Here is a 22069-nt window from a genome sequence, read left to right as displayed (position 1 = left end):
TTGATTGAATTCATTCTTTAAAATAAATACCCAATTAAAACGATGGGTGCAAACTAACAACCAAAGAATAACTTAATTAGTTTATTATTTCCTCCTACCAATTTGTATAAAATTAACATTGCAAAGACTTACAGTGAACCAGCTTAATCAAAGCACGTGTGTCATAGAAAAATTGGCAAAACTGGCGTCTGAGTCTATTCGTATATATCTCTTCCATCACTCACGACTCAAAACTCAGAAGTCCAACGGGAAACTATTGTTTACTAAAAATATGGATAAGCTAGCATTGGGTACCCATTGAAATTTCTAAAACTTCGCTGGGAGAGACACTTATGTTTAACCAGTCAAAACCTTCATGAATGGATATATATAGTTTGAACTTTAAACAAATTGTGTAGGGCATGAGATATATATCGACCCGTGAACAATGAGTTGTGCATGACCTATCTACCACTAAAGAATTATGCTTGTTTTTTTTTTCTTTTTTTCCTTCTCTTTTGAGACAGAGGCAGTTTGATAAGACTTTGCACACTGACAAAGTTTTTACCCATTTGAATTCAAGTAATTACTATACTATTATTTCATGTAAAAAAAAGCCGCTATATTTTACATAATTATTCAATAATTTGTTAAAATTGGAAGTTGTGACTGGTGATGTAAACAATCATCTTTACATATACCAATCACTAGCATAACATTTATTATTATTTTTTAATGATTTATCTCAAATTTTTTTTTAAGTTTCATTGGACTTATTCAATTGGAATTAATTAGCTTCCTCATTTGGAAAATTATAAAAAATTCTCTTAGGGTTTTTTTTGTTTATGAAATGTCTCAAGTTTTTTGAAACCCATACTTTATTCGTAATTGCAAAACTTACAGTTTCATTTCTATCAAAATTATAACATAGATGACTCCAGAATTGAAAGACATAAATACCTCGTATACATTATTTATTTATTTATTTATTTGTAGATTTTAAGTTGGGAGGTAGGATTTGGATATGTGAATATTAAAATACTAAGAAATGTCATTTGACTTAAAGGTCATTAGCCCACATATATTAGTGTTTTTTTTTCCTTAAAAATAATTCGATTATTACAAATTGGAGAAAGAGGACTTAAACCATAGTTTTGCTTATATAAAAAAGAGATAAATTATTGCAACTAAACTATAAAACTCTTGAGCACATACATTAGAGATTGAGGGAGATTGGGCATGAATAATATACCACTGTTTTTTTTTTTAAATCCATTTATATAAAAGACCTAGATCCTAAATTTATATACCATGTAAGTACCGAAAACAAGAACTGTCGCATTTTAATAAGTTTAGAGGGGAAAATTGTAAGTGTTTCATAGTCTTTTTTAAGTCGATAAATTTAGAGGTAACACTTTTTCAGTCATTTTTGCAAACATTTTTCGATGTTTTTGGTTTTATGTTATATGAATATCTTACTAATTAATCTTTAATGAATTTCGATCCTCAAAGAAAAAAAACCATTAATGAATCTCCTCTTTCTTAGAAAGTTCTTGTCACATAATTGATTTAGCGGTTACTATTTATTGGGTGCATCCGATGTATTTGCTGGAAATAATTCAAAGAAACTGGTACTCTCGGTAGTTTTCAAACGTACCTTGGGAATCTTAAAAATATTTCTGAGGTTAATTTGTGTAGATATAAAATTAACTATTTATTATTTTATCAATTAACTTAAGTTTTGTACATAATTTTTAAAAATATGAAAATTTTAAAATTCAAAGATTTCATAAATAAGATAATTATTTTCTCTTATCATTTTGAAATTTGAAGTATAAAAGAATTTCGTTTACATATTGTGCTTATTCTAAGTAGATGTCCTCTCTCTCTCTCTCTCAAAAAACTCGGTCATGAGGGTATGGGTGAGGCTTTGGTCAAAAGATGCATGCATTAGATCGATGTTAATAATTTCCTGTTTGATGTGTATAGCAAACATAATTTTCATGTTTGATGTGATCATAGGAAGAACAAAACAATACTGTTCTCTTTGATAAAGTATACGATCTATGTTTTTTTCTGCCTCACCTTGTGAAACAGACCTGTGCTTAGTTTCTTCCTTTGTTTTTTGGAGTTGATTTGCTTTGCTTGTGTACTCCACGTTCCCAAATTTGTGGACTTTGTATTTTTTTGAATTTATATCTTAAAAAAGACAAAGACAATAATCACGCACTATTATTCTTTGAATTTTTCCGCAAGAAAATGTCAAAGTAGGATAGTGTTAAACTATCACTTCTAAATTCACATCATGTCTGCATCGTATCTCAATGGCTCCAGACCACAGGATACTGAACCCAATCTTTACCTTATCATGTTCTATTGAAGGACCTCTGGCTACGATGCAAATCAATCAAGTAAAGCAAAGGTCTTTCAACACGGTAAATAACTCCATTATAAGAAGAATCTTTATACGTATAGTTTAGCATATAAATGGAAGTTTCGTAATTTGAAATTGTTACAAAATTTGGATTAGCAATTTTGATTGAACATCTAGACTTGGATAAAATGACACATTGCTTGATATATTTTCTTATATATACTGACTTCATTAGTTTATTTATATATGTTGAGTTATAAATTGACCCCAGTTAATTAATTCAATTAACCAAATTAATTAATTAGATCAAATTACATGAAATTTCGTAGAAGCACCAACAAATCACAATTCTAATCTAGAGTACAGTGGCAATTAAATTTGACAAAATGATTTGCTGCCTAATAAGAAAAACTTTCACAACGCAAAAACCCGACCAGGTGAATTTTAAGTCACCCCTCCCAAGAATTTACTAATCAAGAACAAGCGGTTACAAGTATAAGGAATCTTACTCTCCTAGCCTATCCCAAAGTACCTATCTACAGTAGAACCCTTATGCTAATCTCCAATTAGACTTGATCTTGTAAAGACTTCAATTGCACAAATCTTCAATCTATGACCAACTCCCAACAACTTGAAACTCCTTGTTGAGTTCAAAGTTCTTCACTACACACTTGTAAAAGAGAAAGCAACTTGATCAGAGTTTTAATGAAACTCAATACTTCTAGATCTATCGAGCTTCAAAGATCCTAAAATCTCAGATTTGATTTTTAGCTAATGATGACATGTTTTTTCTAGGTTTTCATTCTCTAATCTACTGGATGATATAAAAGCAATATTTTAAAGTTTCTCAAAAGATAGTATGCATTTTTTTTTCCACTTTAAATTGATGCCTCCCCATTTGTCGAGCAATACTTAGATAGTCCTAGAGCACTACTCTGGCCTTTCATAAAGGGAGGACCCATAGTGGGCCCATGTGTGGGGCCCATCCCATTTGTGAGAGACTGAAGCAGTGCTCCAAGACTATATAAGTATTTTCCCCATTTGTCCACATGAAATTTTGTACCAAAAACAAAACATGGAGAATAAATTTGTACAATTATCGCAGTGAGTTTCAGTTAACTCAACTAGTAAAATCTCTCATCTTTGAATTTATATTTTAGTTTGATGATAAAAAAATTATTATTAGGAACGGATACTATAGGTTGAAATTACCTATTAAAAAATTTTAAAAATTTTTTTTTAAAAAAAACTGTACAATTATTGATAGTCATGTGCTCATGTCAATATTATTGAACTGTAAGCTCTTCAATTGACATTGATTACAATTTACTTTTCTTTTGCTTCTTTTTAACGACAATGTTGTAGACTTTGTAAACGATACTATACATGTGATAGATACCGTACGTAAACATGTTATAGTAATTGCCTCAAATCACAAACATGTTACATGTGATAGATACGAGTGTCTTATGCTACCGACATTTCTTATAAATAAGGTTTTTTTTTTTTTGAGCTAAATATTATTAAACTATCATTTAAATTTTATTTAGTGCCTCTTAAATTTTGAGCTGATTATTAGTAAAAGTTCATGATTATAACTGATAAGGATAAATCCTAAGGCAAACGGATCCAATTAACAGAGTTAGTCATAAGCAACGGTGTTGCCAAAGGAGACAGTCTAGATGGCCTAACAATCAAAGCACTGGTAGAGGGAATCGTGACTCAGATGGAAAGGCAGAAAGACGGACGGATTCTTCGTAGTGGACGGATTCCAATGAGACAGACGAACACAAGGGAGACGGGTAGCCAAGCCACGTGGCACCTACGTAGCCTAAGTGGTCTCCAAGAAACCTAATATGGAAATGTCTTGCATCTCACGCCCAGAATCCCTACTAGGAAAAAATCCCATGATATATGAGCACCGAAGAGGATCTCCTCTACAAGGAAACTCCTTCTCCATCAAGAAATAGAGGTCAGCTCTATGCCACTATAAAAACCTCAAATCCCTCACAAACAAAGGCACGTGTAATTCTTCCCAGCTCTGACACTCTAGATTTGTAGAAATTCTCCCTAACTTAGCCTTCGGAGAATATTTGGCAGGTATCACACTGGTACTCTCTGTAGGGTTTTCTTTGTTTTTGTTTCACAGGTTTTGCCTAGAGCACGTGAGGTCTACGCAACTCACTGACAATTTTTTCCATCATCATCAGTTGGCGCCATTTGTGGGAAAGAACAAGATCGTAGTAGAAGACATACTACACTTCCCAGACAAAGATTTATATAGTACTTGCTCGCTTGATGGCAACCAACAACAACCAAGGAGATGAACCACGCACTACTACCCTCGAAAGGCAGGTACAGACTCTCGCCACGGCTGTAGAACGCTTTACTAAGCAAAACCACGACCTGGAAGAACAGCTGCGCCAAAGGAACGCGAGACCCAACAATCATGGGGAGGAGCAAGAGGATACCAGCGCCAAAAGAAGGGACCAAGAAGGACCAGGAGGCAATAACACCCCGAGCAGACAAGAGCGACAAGACACTAACTGTCCATCCGTCGTAGATACGGCACCACCTTACATGGTTGCAAAGATGCAAACGATGAAGGAGAGGATGGACTTCATGATGAAAGCTTTTAGGGGACAAGTGTCAAACGACCTCACCCAAGCCTATGTCAAAGCTTGCGATAAATGTCAGAGGTTTAGCAACATTATCAAACAGCCCGTAGAAGAGCTTACCCCGATGACAGCTCTGTGGCCTTTTGTCGAATGGGGGTTAGACATCATAGGCCCATTCTTGATGGCGGCAAGTCGCTAAAGTTCCTAGTAGTCAGTATAGACTACTTTACCAAATAGGCAAAAGTTGAAGTGCTGGCCACTATTACGGAGAAAATCGTATAAAGCTTTGTTTGGAGAAACATCATCTACAAGTACGGGATCCCTAGAGTCTTGGTCTTGGAAAATGGAATGCAATTTGACAATGAGTCATTCAAGGATTTTTTCTCACAGTTAGGGATCAAGAATCACTACTCCTCACCCACCCACCCACCCTCAGGCCAATGGACAAGTTGAGGTCACAAACCGATCCTTATTCAAAATTATCAAGACTCGACTCAAGGGGACAAAAGGTATACGGCCAAACGAGCTACCAAGTGTACTATAGGCGTACAGGACAATGGCCAGAACACCTACAGGAGAGATACCATTTTGACTAGCATACGGGAGCGAAGCCGTTATCCTTGCTGAGGTCGAACTCACAAGCTAGAGAGTAGAGAATCATGATGAGAGTAGGAACGACGAAGCCATGTGCCTGCATCTTGACCTAGGGGACGATGTCAGAGCAACAACTGAACAAAGGTTAGCACGATACTAAGACCTCATAGCCAGGCACTACAACTCCAGAGTCAGACATAGGGACTTTTAAGTTGGAGATCTCATCTTGAGGAAGGTCATGGGCGCTACAAGAGATCCCTCCCAAAGGAAGCTAGGACCCAATTGAGAATGACCTTATAGAATCACTTCATGGCAGAGGAAAGGCACCTATCACCTGGAGACGCTCGACGGGCAAAAGTTGTGTCATCCATGGAACACAGAGCACCTAAAGAAATACTACCAGGAGATGACGACATACAAACCACCATTCCTTATTTCCAATTTATTTCTTTCTAGTTAATTTTTATTATCTACAATACTTTTTAGCCCAAATGGCAGCTTTTTATTTTTTCTAACAATTTTTGGCTTCTACATGTGTTTATCATTATAAGAGGAGTTATTCAGATATACCATACACATATATACATTTCTACAAAACCACGTCTACAACTATGTCCATAAGTGGACAAACACATCTCAAGGGATACATTGAAATTTATATAAGTCCCATAAGTGGATGGATGCATCTCAAGGAATGCCTTAAAAGTTATAAGTCCTTAAGTGGACGGATGCATCCCAAAGGATGCCTTGAACTTTATTAGTCCATTAGTGGACGAATACATCCCAAGGGATACATTGAAGTTTATTAACGTCCACGAGGGGAAGGGTACATCCCAAGGGATACCTTGAAATTTATGAGTCTAGAAGTGGACAAATGCAAGGAATCCCAAAGGGTACCTTGAAATTTTATATACGTCCTCGTATGGATGGGTACATCCCACTTATAAAAGAGACGGATCATTCCTAAGGTCTGAATCTAAAGCGAGTGATCTAAAACCTACAAAGTCGACAAATTACAATTTTTTAAATAAGAGCGGAAGCAAATAAACTTATAATTAAAAACAACGAAAATTTGTGGGCAATGTTAAGATTACACAACCATTGTTCTCAAAAAAATTTCCACAATAGAATAAAAAATATATAAAGTATACAAAAACTAGGGCTGGTCAATAGGGGCCTCCTCTCCACTACTTTCTCAGCTAGCTTGGCATCCTCAACTGGAAGGTTCTCATCTCCAATGGATTTGGCTTGTCCATCCTAGGGAGCGGCTCCCCCATCACCTTGAGCGTGGGGAGTAGGATCATCCTCAAATAGCTCGTCGATGCATTCAAACTCGACGAATATGGCTAGGGTCTGGGCCACGTCATCAAAGGAGACCTGAGACACGTCCAAGTCGAGAAAAAGGGCCTTGACCTGACGAAGGCACTCATTAAAGCCGTCAGCATAGCAGCCATCAGCATAGCAACCGTCAAGCTTGGTAAGGAAATCGTCGGAGTTGTGAAATTCCATGTCCTCGTCCTTCTTAGCCTGACGGATTTGCTTCCTCAACAAGGAGATCTCCCCCTCCTTGTCTTTGAGTACCTTCTTCAGCGCCTTAGCCTAAGTCTCCGACTCCTCTTGGGCCTTCCTCGTCACGTCAAGTTTTTTGACCTGAACCTTCCACGAGGCCTTAAGCTAATTTCGCTCTTTCTCCACGGCCTCGGCCCTTTCCTTTAGACGGTCAACCAACTTCTCATGGGCCATGCAACAGTCCATTAGTCGCTTCATCATCAGCACCCCCTACAAGTGTAAAACACATGGTTAGAGATGAAGGTAATTGAAAGATGGAAGGAAAAAGGACGGAAGGGAAAAGGGGAAAATCACACACCTGAGCCAAGCTGAACTGGCCGGTTGCCCCTATGGCCTCCATTGCATGATTGCCCAATTCCTTATAATTGTCGTCCTTGATGATGGACGATAGTTGGCCAAGGGCATATCGCGAATCTTCACAAAAGAGGCGAGGCACTACTCAGCAACGGGACCTTTGGCCGTCATCAAACCCTTCGCAATCCCGTGATGGGGCAGAAAAGGCAGTTGGGTAGCCGGAGGCATCTCCCCAACAATAAGAGGGACCACGTTCGGCTTCTTCACTGAATGGTCAATCTTGTCTGTCGTTTTGCTTTGATGAGCGGCTTGATTGGGCCCGTCACTCCAATAAGAGGCACGCCATCCTCCTTCTTTTTCTTTGCCTGCATGGCGGCTTGTTGACAGATGTAAGCCCTTCTCTTCCCGTCTTCCATTTTTGTGACAAAGGGAACGGTAAGAAAAAGTCAGACAAATTACAAGAGGAACTAAAAGAGTAAGAAATAAGCGATGGACTCACGTTGGTGTGCTTATGCATCGTAGTGACGGGCAGTATCTGTTGGCTCAGGACCCTCACAATACCAGTGCAGGGTGTCTAAAGTGACGAGCTTCTTCCAAGTCCTCTCTCTAAGTGAAATTTTGAAGATCTTCTCCAAAAAACTCCACTGTTCAAGATTAACCTCTAGACGATCCTGACCTGCAAAAAGAGACGGTTAGACTAACAAGTAAAACAGACAAAATAAGTAAACAATGACATTTAAGCAAACGAACGCATACCAGAGGAGGCATTATACCCCAAGTTTTATCAACAAGGGGCATGTTCTCCCGCTCATCAGGGTGGCACAACCAATTGTCCCCTTGGACGAAGAAATATCAGTTCTTCCAGTTCCAGTTGGAATTAGGGGTCTCATACACTAGCCTAAATGTCGGTTTCCTCGGCAGGGAGCTATAAATCCCCCTAGACTTGACAATCTCAGAGAGACGGTAACAATGGAGGAACTCCTCCATAGTTAGTTGATGTCTCTCCTTACTTAGAACCCTGTACAACACCTCTACACCAAGAAAGATTCTCCAAGCATTCAGAGCAATCTGGGTGACGGCTAGTCCCAAGTACTAGAGTAAGCGACGGAGGAGAGGACTTAAAGGCAGTCTAAATCCCGCCTTGAACATTTGCTTATACACCCTGATGTCATCATCACCACGGTAATAACACTTCTCAAACTTAAAAGGTAGACGGATGGGGATGTCGATAGGAATCTGATATCTCTCCCGTAAGGTATCGAAGTGTTTCCTTTTAATGGTCGAGTTAAAATCGTTGACTGTCCACATAAGGGGAAGAATAAACTTCCTAAGGCCGTTAGGGCCAATGACAGATATAATAGGGGATTCAACGTTCTCAACGTTCTCCTCACCGTCTTAGTCTCCACTTGTATCACTCTCTGACCTGTCCATGTCCAAGTCCTCATCCTTCTCCTCAGAAGGTGAGTTGGCAGACAAAATCCTTTCAAAATAAGAGGCGTCGAGGTCATCCTGACCTGACGGGTAAAGTTCATCGTAGCCCACTCCTTCGTGGACACACGATTGCTCACTCGACGCTTCACTAGACATCTATTACACCTACACATGATGGATAAACTCCTAAGACTCTACAGGTCTGCATATGCGACGGACATATAATACTTAAAGAAAACAAGAAAAGAAAAAATACGTGTATAGGATGGAGAGCACTTACAGTTTTATGGTGCAGAAAAGGGACAAAAATGGCGCTGTGAACGGACGCACTGAAGAGACGGAGTGACAGATTCCTGCAGGTGACAGTGGCTCTCTAACACTGGAAAATGGTTGCGAAAAGTAGAAATGAAGGGGATAAGCAACATATATATAGGAAAAATGGCGCGGAAGATGAAGAGACACTTTGGTCCAAGTAACCAACCACTGAAATTATGCCACGTGTCCCCCCAGCATTAATGACTCTCAACTAACCTGTCAATCAAAACACGACTCCCTAGAACTAGGTGAGACCGTCATTCCACGTGTCCGTCTAGGATAAAGCCTAAGGCAGATGGATCCAATTAACAGAGATAGTCATAAGCGACGGTGTTGCCAAAGGAGACGGTCTAGATGGCCTAACAGTCAAAGCACTGGTAGAGGGAATCATTTCTCAAATGGAAAGGCAGAAAGACGGACGAATTCTTCATAGTGGATGGATTCCAATGAGATGAACGGACACGAGGGAGACGGGTAGCCAAGCCACGTGGCACCTACGTGGCCTAAGTGGTCTCCAACAAACCTAATATGAAAATTTCTTGCATCTCACGCCCAAAATCCCTACAAGGAAAAAATCCCACGATATATGAGCACTAAAGATGATCTTCTCTACAAGGAAACTCCTTCTCTATCAAAAAACGGAGGTCAGCTTTATACCACTATAAAAACCCAAAATCCCTTACAAACCAAGGTACGCGTAATTCTCTCCAGCTCTGACACTTTAGAGTTGTAGAAATTATTTCTAACTTAGCGAAGGGTATTTTGCCAGTATCACACTGGTACTCTCTATAGGGTTTTCTTTGTTTCTGTTTAGCAAGTTTTGTCTAGAACACGTGAGGACTGCACAACTCCCTGACGACCTTTTGCATCATCATCAATAACTTAAACTTTTTAAAATCAATTAATTTGAAAGTAAAAATATAGGAAAAATTAAAATTTTACCCTTATCTTTTATTCTCTTTTATATATCTTTTTGGTTGAACAGGACTGCATTAAATCAAAACGTTGACCAAAAAGGGATGAAATCATAAGAAATTCGAATTTGCAAACTTTTTCTTGTTGAATGGGTTAATTAGCTATGCAAATAAGATAGCTTATAGGAAATGATGAATTTATTCATTTAATTTAACACTTTTCTTCTTTCACGGTCATATAAGATGATGTTCATTTAATAAGAAAGTCATAGCCAAGTCTGAAATGATGAAGTACCTCAAATTTTCAGTATGTTGATAAATGTATCAACCTCAGCTGTAAAAAGTCATATATGTTTATCCTATAAACAACTATTCTAGAAAAAATAGTTGTTTGTGTCCAAGTCGTTAGCTTCTCTTTCAATGCTTAAAATCAAAGCCTCCAAATTTGAAAATTTTAATTTTTACAGAAAGTTTTAGTATTTAGTACATTACAGAATTCCACACAGACCAAGATTTTCTAAAAGGAGAAAAACATGTCAGATAAAAATTTTCCCCCGTGCTGATAATAGTTTTGCAGCAGCGAAATCCTCTAGCACCTTCTTGTTGAAATTTGAGACTGAAAACAATCAAATAAAAAAAAAATCGTTGCAACATATTAATATTTAATATGATTTTATCAAGTATTAACCTTTAACATGCCACAATAATCAAAATTTACTATCAGTATTATGGATTATTACATCACACTCATTCAAATTATACAAATCGAACTCAGAAACTCTCAAAATACTAGCATTCTTAAACCCCATAACAAACACAAACTAATCTACCCAAATCCTGATACATCCAAAACAAACTCTTAATACCAACTTAAAACTCGACAATCTCTTATAAACCCAAAATTCCAATACAAAAAGTTTTCGCTCAAACAATAAATAAACTCTCTACGCACACATGGGTATTGTTAAATCCCAAAACAATAATACCAAACTATGGGTGCGTTTGTATAAATCTTTTAAAAACTATATTTTGAGTTTAAAATGAGTATTTGTTAAAAAAAGTTATGAGAAGTTGCGGTTATAAAACAGAATTTTGAGTTTTAAAAACACTCTTTAATCTCCCAAAATGCTTAACCAAATGGATCCTATATTTTGAAAAAACCACTTTTACCCCTCAATGTTCTTTGACGAAAGATGCCAGTTATTTCTATGATAAAAATGGTTTTTTTTTTTTTTTTTTTTTTTTGCTGAATTTCTATGCCATTGAAATTAAAAAAAGATAAGAAGCTCAAATGTAAATGTGAACCACCTGTTCAACATGTTATTAGAAATTCGAAAGTGAAAAGACTCATTTTTTGAGAAGAAATCCAAAAGATTCAGGGTAATGGAGCATGCTAGGCCAGTTTCAATTTGTACATTATTGCTGGTCTGCCATCTTAGCCTCAAACATGGTTCCTTTTTATGTAGAATGCCATATGACAATTTCAAATATAAATTATTTTAATCTTATATTTGGTCCTTTTTAAGTTTGTGATATTCAAAACTGAAAAATTTTTCCTTAAAAATATTCAAAACATAATTATATAAGGAGTAGTGTGACAAAGGATATAGGGATTTTTCTCTTTTTAGTCCTTATCCTAGCGTAAAAAAACTACAGCATCAGCTCAGACCACATTATATAATTTGATATTCTTGCTATGTTATATATAAACGTGTACTTTTTTTTTTTTAATAATCATACATGGGTAGTGTTAATGCGGCACCGTGCAGTGCCTGTTAATAAACAACCTTATATAATAAAGTCAACTTTTTGTCAGATTTCTTACCCATTTTATAGAGTGTAGAGCCAATAAAGTCAATTTTTTAAATTTTACTTATCATTTCAGTATTATTTTTATTCAATTCATCAATTTATACCGATTTTTTATTAGGTGGACTCCACAATAATTCTTCCTTAACATCTCCTATATATATATATATATATATATATATTTATGTTCACATATACAAATCATATTTACTCGACTGATTTTATGTATCCTGTATTTCAACCTTGCCTGAATAAACAGAATGAGTTAGCCAGACAAAGGAGTACTAGTCTACTAGCTAGTTATTTGTGTCCTTGTTTATCCTTATTGAGTTTATTGGCAACGACAAAATCACAGTCGATTCGTTGGTGATAATTAATATGCAACTTCACACATCCAACAAAATACATTTATGCTTTTTTTGTTCTTTTTTGATGAACCAAATACATATATGCATTAGGTACAGTATTAGATATACATCCCTATCAAAATAATATTCCGCTGGTTTTGTTATAAGAAGAATGTTCACCAGAATAAGTCATGTATGTCCATTTTATATTCGGATCTTGTGGTCATTGAGTTCTCTGACTCAGCAATCTAAAAGTCATGTATGTTTATCCCACAGGCAAAAATGAGCAGACTTTGAATTATTGATGCCTGGGAAATGCACTGGCGGCTCTACTAGGACCACCCTCACTCGTCAAAAAAAAAAAATTATATAAATAATTATTTTAAACTAATATGTTTTGTGACCATCCTAACTTGAAAAAATTGTATATATATACTTTAAAAAAATATATTATTTACTAAATTAACCTATTTTAACCATCCTAATAAAAATTTTGAACACTTTTACTTGAGACTCATAAGAAATTGAGTTCAATAAATATAAGAGTAATGCTACATCCACAATATTTTCACAATAATTTCACAATAAATCTTATGTGGTAAGCTGTTACTCTAACTTGGGTTCAATGTTGACATGTTTTACCCACCAATAAATAGGCTAACAACTTGTTATATAAGATTTGTTATGAAATTGTTATGGTCACTTTATTATTCTCATATCAGCACTTTTAATTTGCATTTTATCTTTTATTATTCTTTTTTTTTATTCTCTTTATTAGTACAAAAAAAAATTGTATTTGCGTGTTTTTTTTCGTGACGTTGATATATTCAAATTGTCTCTTTATTAAATTTTGTATAATTTAAGTTTTTTTGTGACCACCCTAAAAAATTTCCTAGAGCCGCCACTACGTTGATATATTCAAGTTTTTTCGTGACGTTGATTCCAATGCATATGCCTTTTTCTACCAAAAAAAAGGGAAAGAAAAGAAAAAAGAAAGCAAATTTAATAGGTGTGGCCGACATTTATGATATAATAAAAATTAGTAATGTTAGTGCCGGGGGATAATATCTTGGGCAAACTTCAATTATGAAGTTAATATATCAAATATGGATACAACTTTTTTTTATATGAGAATATGGATACAACTTGATTAAAAGGTTAATTCTACTTAGTTTGAAAATAATCATATTATGCATAAAAAAATCATATTATATTAACCACTTAATCTTATTATTATTATATAATATAAGATTCTGTTACCTAACTAATCATACTATTCACACTTGATTATTATACCAATCAAAATATCAATTAGTTTAGTTACTTGTAGGCCACAGGTTCAAGCCTATTATTACCATTTGAATAGCATTTGTTTTTCTTGATAGGTGTGCTTATTATACAAAGATTTCTACTTGTACCGTTACACATAGAATCATTGATAAAAGTTATTATACATACATTTAAAAAAAACAATTAAATTTAAAAATCATGACTTAAAGTCACAATCTCAATTTTTTTTTTTAACTATAATACATGTTTTGAGTCTTTAACCATTTTGTTGATTTTTTTTTTTTATTAGGGTGAAAAGGTGGAGGATAAAAGAATAGATTGATCGGAAAGCCTCTCAAAAGAATCAAAGTAATTTCTAAAATGCTTTAAACACTGGTAAACTGTATTCTAATTCTCATGTATGTTTTTTCAGTTCTTAGTTCTTTTACCTTCTGTGTCTAAAAGACAAAAATTGATGATTACTTCGGTCAAAAAAATAAAAGCAAAATATGGTTTAACTTGAAGTGAAAGGTACAATATTAAACGAAACTCTAGTCAAGTTAGGTACTTAGGTTACAGTTTTTTTTTTTTTTTAGGGGAAATACTCAAACTTTTATTCAATACATTGTAAAGAAGTTACATCATTTGCAAACGCATGTGCCACTTGATTGGGACACTCTTCCAGCCATACAACCAAGTTCTCAACATTTTGAGCATGCTGAGCTAACACGTGGGCAGGGACATTTCCTTGCCTTTTAATATGAAGAAAATCAAACGTCCTGAAGCTCTAGACTCTCCGCAACACTCCCTGGATGATGTTCTGCACCGATGACACTGCCTCCCCAATTCCTTAAACTGCATTGATTATCAGCTGCGAGTCTCCTTCAAACACTACATTCCTAAGCCCCACCTCCTCGGCAAATTGAACACCAATCTCTAAGGCCTTCGCCTCAGTCTCTAACGCACTGAGAGGTAAGTCCAGCTTCCTACACAAGGCAGCTACCACATTACCTTCCCCGTTGAGTACAATCACTCCAATGCCAAACTGTTTTGATTTTGAGAATAGTGCACCATCTACATTGACCTCGAAATATCCCAACAGTGGTGGCTTCCAAACTGCTATGTTCTGGTTGTCTAATCTAACCCGACTCAGCTTCTTATTGGCTAATTGTAAATCCTCCAATAATTTCAAAGAACTTCTCGCTATTACAAGACCAGGTCGCCTCTTTCCTCCATGCTGAAACTCATTCCTGCTCTTCCAAATGCCCCAGCAAATCGTGGCCCACTTCTCCAACAGCCCCTGCTGTGCCTACCAACTAACCCGTAGCCTACTAAATGTATCCACGAAGCTCCATGACTCTTGCACCTTGAAAGGCAAAGTGAGTTTACTTGAACTCCACACCTTTGTTCCTCGGCAATAAAAACAGAGCATGTGCATGATTGTTTCTACATTCATACCACAAGCTTCACAGATATTGCTGGTCATGATCTTTCTACGAAATAGAGAGTCTTTTGTGGCCAAAATACCATTACAGGCCTTCCAAGCAAAAAACTTGATTTTCTTTGGCAAGTTCATGCTCCACACCCCACACCAAACTCCATGCATTTTCGTCCGGTTAGAGCAACTAGCATTACAACCCTTTGCCTCTATTTCTTGTGCCAGCCTGTATGCACTACTCACAGTAAATCTACCTTTCTTATCTTTAGCCCATACTAGTCTGTCTTTTGCAACCGAGATGCTAATGGGGATACTTAGGATCGCCTCTACATCATGGGGTAAAAAGTGACCCCTAGCTCTATGTCCCGCTCATTTCCTCCATCTTTCAACAGGTCCCTAACCATTTTAACTTGAGTCCCAGGCCTTTCAGGAGTAACCACCTTATGAGTGCTATGGGTAGTGAGCCACTGATCTTGCCAGACCTGTATACTACCAGTGCCGGCTCAAGGCCTAGGCAACTTAGGCCTAGGCCTAAGGCCCTACACAACCAAAAAAAAAATTCCCGACTAAAAAAAGGCCCAATTTTTATCTGTAAAGGCTCAAAATTTTATAAAAATATAACATTTTTTAAATAATTTGTACTTTTTTTTAAAGTGATGTTAAAAATACCACAAATTTTACTATAAGTTTAAGTTTAAATTTAACTAACATGTCACCAATCACATAAAAAATTAATTCAAACACAAATAAATTAAGTTGTTGAATTTCATTAATTACAGTCATTATCACATTATATTGTGAACATTTTATAGTATCTTTAGTATTTTTCTTTTTCTTTTCTAACAAGGCTTCCAAAATAGGAGACCAATAGAAATTAAAACCAATTGAAACCCTAAAATGTTTCAAAAAAAATGCTGCAAATGTGATAGATCATCAATGATGACTAATCTCCTCTAATAGTTTGAGATCTTAATTTTTGTAAACTAATATCCTATAAAGCCACACACCAAATAATATTTATCTATCTCTTTCTCTTAAAAAGAATATATAAATTAAAATTTAGATTACAACTGTACTTAACTATGCATAGTTATATATCCAAGTTAAAGTAAGTTTTTTAAAAAAAATATTTTTTCTAGTTCTTTTTGTTTAAATTTATGATTCAACTATAATATTTAATCCTCTGTATGAAATTAACCTTAGTTTAATTATTATTATTCATCAATTTTTGTATTTACATCAAATTAGTCTTAATTTAATTAGTATTATATATATATATATATATATATATATATATATATATATATAATTAATGTTTATATATAAAAAGGCCTTAAATAAAATTTTCACCTTAGGCCCCAAATTTTGTTGGGCCAGCCCCGTATACTACAACCATCTCTTATCTGCCATCTCAAGCCACGTTTGACCACGTTTTGGGCTGCCATTATGCTCTGCCAAGCAAAGGAAGCTTTCTTGCCTACCACAGCATCCATGAAGTCCCCATTAGGGAAGTATTTAGCTTTATAAACCCGAGAAAATAGGGAATAGGAATTAGTTTGAAGTCTCCAGCCCTGTCTAGCCAATAGGGCAAGATTGAAGGACTTCAAGTCTCTAAACAACCTAAAAAGATTTCACTTGAACCTATCTAAATCAGAGAAATATCTCTATATTAAATAGACCGCTACCTTATAATATTATAAATAGGCTATGCTTATAACTTACATTTCAACGAACAGCTAATCATAGAACCAAAATAATCATGTACAAGATTTTGTTACATGTTAATGTACCAATAAAGAATAAACTTCGGCAGTCTCATTCCACGTAGGAATTGATCGATTGGTCAAGGTTTTGACTGGTCATGCCGTCGTGTATCATGTGTCATGCAATAAATATTTTATAAGGATTAAAATAATCTAACTTCTATGTCAATTTGTCAAGTGTGATTGAATTGTCTGCAAACGTATAAAAGACCAAAGCCATCACAAATGTGAAAAATGCATATATTATGGATTATTTTAGTCACCTCCATAGGCATAACATAGGGTGAAAATAATGAAACTATTAAAATAATAAAACATGTGGAATTAGATAGAGACATCTTTTCTCTCAAAAAAAAAAAAAAAAGAAGAAGAAGAAGAAGAAGAAAGAGAGTCATCTTTACATTTCTACGTACGCTAAGGAGGGTGATGCTTCATATCTAATTTCACTTTCCCTGAGATTTGGAATATTTGTTTATTTATTTTTGGCTACAAGTGAGGGAGTACTAAACCGGGGATGGATAAAGGTTGATTCGAGAAGTATAAAATAGATATAATGGATGAAAAATAATGATGAAAGTAAGAAACTAATAGCCTTTATATGAAATCTAAATTTGGACCCAAAATAATATATATTATGGATCTATAGATATAGAGCCCAATTGTTGAGATTGGGCTCCAAGAACATGTCTAAAACCAAGTTGACATAAAGAATTGAAATGGGGTCTCTTTTGTCTTTTCCTCATAGTATAGAATGATATCAAGAGCCTTTTTGCAAGAGAGAGAGAGAGAGAGAGAGAGAGAGAGAGAGAATCGGACTACTTCAAAATTGATTGGTTGAAGTTTAACCTATGAATGAGCCCAAGAGCTTATATCCTTTCCATAGTGGTAAAGAACTATGTTTCAAAAGCCAGACCCTAGCGAAGCACAAGTAATCAATTCAAGTAAAGGCCCACATGGCTTAGGAAGAGATCAAGCTTGTTTACAAGCCTAAAGGAGTACAATTTCTTAAGCCTTGTGGAACATTACCAAGCAATAAGAATCCTTCAGAATTACATGTTTACAATTAGAAGTTAGGACATACTCAAAAGCCTTGCTGTATTCATCGTCACTTCAGTGTTACTCGTCAACTTTCTTCAATTTGCGTTCACTATCCCTGCTTGATAGTTCACAATCCTTATTTTCCCTGAGCTATACAAAGTCAAGCCTGGTTTTTTATATGCATTTTGATATTGAAACTAAAGCTTGATTGTTATATAGTTAGAAAATGAGGTTGAATGGCCATTACAACAACCACTGCTCACGTTTGTAGGCGTACCCCATATGTTTAAACAACCTGCACTTGACCCATTGTCAAGACCTCACATTAAACAATAGTGGAGGCATCAAAACTTAAACCAGAACCTAAAATTTTCACAATATCTAGTCAGAAATAAAATACTCTATGCAAAATTTTACAAATCTATATAATATCAAAATGGTGGTCAAGATTTAGTGTTAAATGAGAAAATCATCAATAAACACAATGTTGATAACTTTCGTAACTTAACCTTAACTTTATTTAAAATGTCAATACCCTTTGTCCACTTAAATTAAGCAGAGCAATTTTGTAAACTTATACATTTTATTTAAAGGACTATACACCCATGATTGACCCAACCTTCGCAACACTTGTTCTAGGCAAGCCTCTTTCCCCCCTTTGCCATTTGTCTCATTCTCCAAGCTCGAGCTCTCCGCCATCATTGCCTCCACCTTTTTCAAACACGAGGTGGAACCAGAGCGAGAGCCTAAGGGTACAACCGGCCGGCTCAATAACTGCTGTCAAGGCCAAGGAGGAGCAAGGAGTATTAGCAACAATCGTCAACTCAAATTCTTTGCAAACAATTTGGGTCCACGGCAACAACATTGCCCTCGTGGCGCATTGTGATTGGGGGCTACTGATGGTATTGCTGGCACCGGTTCTAGTTCACATTTCCTTTGCCGTTGCACTCATCCACCACCTCACTCATCAAAGGCCCTCAAAGCCAGTTACTCAACAAAAGCCCTCAAGGCTAGATAGGTGTGGAGAATTTTCTTGGTGTTGTATTTGGGATTGTTTATTGTCGTTGGGAAAAATATTAAATTGAGGGTTTACAGAGCTATGACTTGTATTCTGGTTTGTTTGCTAATGAACATATTGATTCATCATATAAAAAAGAGGCTTTTCATGTGGAGTCACTGTAGCCTTTTAAAAAAAATTTAAGTAAATAAACAGTCTGTTGGGGCCAAATTTGCTTGTTTACTCTCCTAAATAGACAGAAATTTGTATTTGAAGAGCCTATAGACGAGCTCTAAGCTATTTTCTAAATAGGATTCATAGGACCAACAATATGAAACAAAGGAGTAACAGTTTTTAAGGATAAACCAAGTACTTAGACAAAAACAACTTTCACCCATCAATGATCCATAAAGAAAATTTAATTCAACGTCAAAACCCTTTGGCAAGGCCAATGTCAAAACACCCTGAAGTGGAACTTTTCACAATCCACATTAGGATTTCTTCCAATCTCTCCTGTAGTTTTCAAATTTATCACATATTAGCAGTGCTTTGTATGAGTAAAGACAGCTCAGCAATCACGTTTTTAGATCTGACAATACTCATAATATTTATAAGAAAAGTAAACTAAAAACAAATAAAGTTTTACAATATAGAGTTTTACATGAAAACAAATAAAGCTAGGATTTCTAAAAATATTTCGTCTGTGCTGTAAACTTATAAAGCAGCCTCTACTAGCTTTGCACCTTGAACTACGGTATCTGAGTATAAAAATGGTTGCAAAGACTTTTTAATCCACTCTCAATGGAGTCAATGCTATTGGGTTCCAATCTAAGGGCACTGAGTACTCCCATTCTGCCAAGAACTAAAGATCGTCATTAATTCACCGTGGAACTCGAACAAAGCCACAACTATTTCAAAGAACCTACAAATAACCCAAACAAGAAGCTGGAAGCAACTCATAAAATACCTCAAAAGGGTATTTGAAAAACCTTAATGTGATTCAACTGCAAAATAAAGTAAAACTGTGAATATAACTTTTTGCTCAACAAAAAATAGGTCCTACCTAGCGAGCGGAAACTACAATACTAGTCCAAAACTACAATACTGATGATAAAGAGTAATTATCAGAAGTAGACATCATAGGTTGAAACTTTCTCAAAAAAAAAATTTCTAATTAAATTTGTATTGACTTGAATAATACTATTTCTAATTCTAGGATATGAGAAAATGTCTCATATCTTCATTTTAATGATCATGCGAAATAAGAAAAGCATATTTACAAAGCAGTTCGTCAACCTCTTAGTCATGATTTCCTAATAAAAAATATAGCGGAGCGTTGCATCAACACAATCCTTATTGGTTTAAAGAATTCAAAAATTAGTTGGAATAGATCATAAAATAAAAAAGGATGATGCATTTTGTTTATATAGTTACTTATTTAGACCAGATGTCGGTAGATGAATGATTGCTTAATTGTGTAAATTGAAGGGGTGTAGTTGATAGCATTAATAATGAAGTTATCATTACAACGATTTTCAAATATGAAAACTTATAAAAAATTTAAACTTTATGTATTTGCATGTTTTTTTTTTATGTGAAGTCGATATATTCAAGTTTATTATTATTATTATTATTATTATTATTATTATTATTGTAAGGATGTGTTTTGGCTTCAAAGCCCAAAATTGAAAAGGACTAAAGCCCAAAGAACCCAAAACAACAAATTTGTAGAGAGTAGGCTAGAAACTGAACTCCAATGAGTCAAACAATAATTACAGTAGACCTAATGATACTTGAAAGTAGGAATAAATAGTTGTGTAAAGAAAATCCTCCTCGGCAAAGTCCAAAGATGGTAGTTCTTATATATTTTTTAAACTTGAACACAATTATAGTTCTTGAGTGTACAGTGATTTTTCCACAAATTATCTCCTGCCCATCTTGTAATGGGGATTTCCTTCTTTATATTCTTCTTCCTCACTTCATCTCTGCCCTCCATGTGTAGATCAAATTTGCTGGCTTTGATACTTATCTCATCAGCACCTTCCTGAAATCTTCGTGAATAGCTATAAGGCTGGTGGTTACTGTTCAGGTATCACCTCCACGTTAATGCAGCTAGAAAGTTAGTTGCAGAGCATTCAATGTGATGGTAGCAGCTTTCTTCTTAGATATTTCTCACATTTCCTTGGTCTTATCCCTATTTGATACTTATCCTTATCAACATGATCATCTAGTGCCTTGTTCTTAATGAGAGGTCAAGCTTTTGACCTCTACTCTACTTAGTCGAGGAGGTGTTTCTCCTCGGATTACACTTCCAATCACTTATGACCAGGCTTCTTCCGCGAACTACTGACTTGTATACCCTCATTAGTACCTACTTGTCCTCGGACACGGCCCACGGCCTAGTATCCATTTCTGGGCCCTTTATCCTTACAATTATTATTATTAAGTTTCTTAATAACCACCTTGAAGAAATTTCTTGGAGCCGCCACTAGTCATCATATCTTGTGCTATTTAGATTTATGATACTTGATATGTTTGATTTATGTTTAACTTAAGGCTTGCATAGATGACTTAATTATTCCCCGTTTGGTAGAGCATCTTAAATACACATTTTCAATTTTTAAACAACATTACACGCATTTACACATATTTTTTCACCCACACATATTTCAAAAAACTACAAACAATATTACTTAAACTTCTCTACCAAACGGGTCCTTAATAACTTAGCATAAAATTTGTTAAAATTATTTGTTCAAGGGTCTAAAAACTAACATGTACATGTACATTAAGCGTTGATAAGTCAAAATCAATTGCTAAATCCTTATTTACCGGTCTGCCTTCTTAGTCTCGAACATTGTTCCTCGTTATGTGGAATGCCATATGACAATTTCAAATTTAAATTATTTTAATTTCATATTTGGTTTTTTTTTAAGTTTGTCATATACAAAACTAAATTTTTTTTTTTTCCCTGTAAGATATTCAAAACATAATTATTTGAGTATTGTGAGTGTGTGAGAAAGGATATATAGGGATTATTGTACTTTATTATTCCTTATCATAGGGAAAAAATAATCTAAGAAAATACAGCACCAAGGTGTGATTAGATGAACAGCAACCCACATGGGCGTTACGTGAACAGGCCTCATCGTAAGCAAAAGAACTCCTCCACGAGTTCCTGGAAGTACACAAAAAACAACCTAAGAAAATAATTAAATGGAACCCTCCTCATGAAGGCCTTTACAAGGCAACTTTGATGGAGCTTTTTATTTGTCCTCATCTATTTTAGCTGGAATTGGTGTGGTGATTCATGACTCTTG

The 22069-nt window shown here is 35.4% G+C and overlaps 1 protein-coding gene across 1 annotated transcript; it reads right to left on the bottom strand.

Annotated features, from left to right (window-relative positions):
• Nucleotides 1–14363: 14363 nt before the first annotated feature.
• Nucleotides 14364–15355, bottom strand: LOC142606490 (uncharacterized). Its single transcript, XM_075777830.1, has 2 exons — nt 15302–15355; nt 14364–14822 (listed from the first exon to the last, which is right to left on the bottom strand). Exons 1-2 carry the CDS (start codon nt 15353–15355, stop codon nt 14364–14366), a joined length of 513 nt encoding a protein of 170 aa, XP_075633945.1.
• Nucleotides 15356–22069: the final 6714 nt, after the last annotated feature.

Source organism: Castanea sativa, chromosome 8, assembly GCF_040712315.1.
Source record: "Castanea sativa cultivar Marrone di Chiusa Pesio chromosome 8, ASM4071231v1".
Lineage (NCBI taxonomy): Eukaryota > Viridiplantae > Streptophyta > Magnoliopsida > Fagales > Fagaceae > Castanea > Castanea sativa.
The sequence above is the reverse complement of the archived record's forward strand: the minus strand, read 5'-3'. Positions and strand labels throughout refer to the sequence as shown.

Coding starts and splice junctions, on each gene's coding strand:
- LOC142606490 (XM_075777830.1), bottom strand. CDS start 15,355: ATGGTTAGGGACCTGTTGAAAGATGGAGGAAATGAGCGGGACATAGAG. Junction 14,823..15,301: donor AGCGGGACATAGAGCTAGGG/GTCACTTTTTAC, acceptor GTTAGTTGGTAG/GCACAGCAGGGGCTGTTGGA.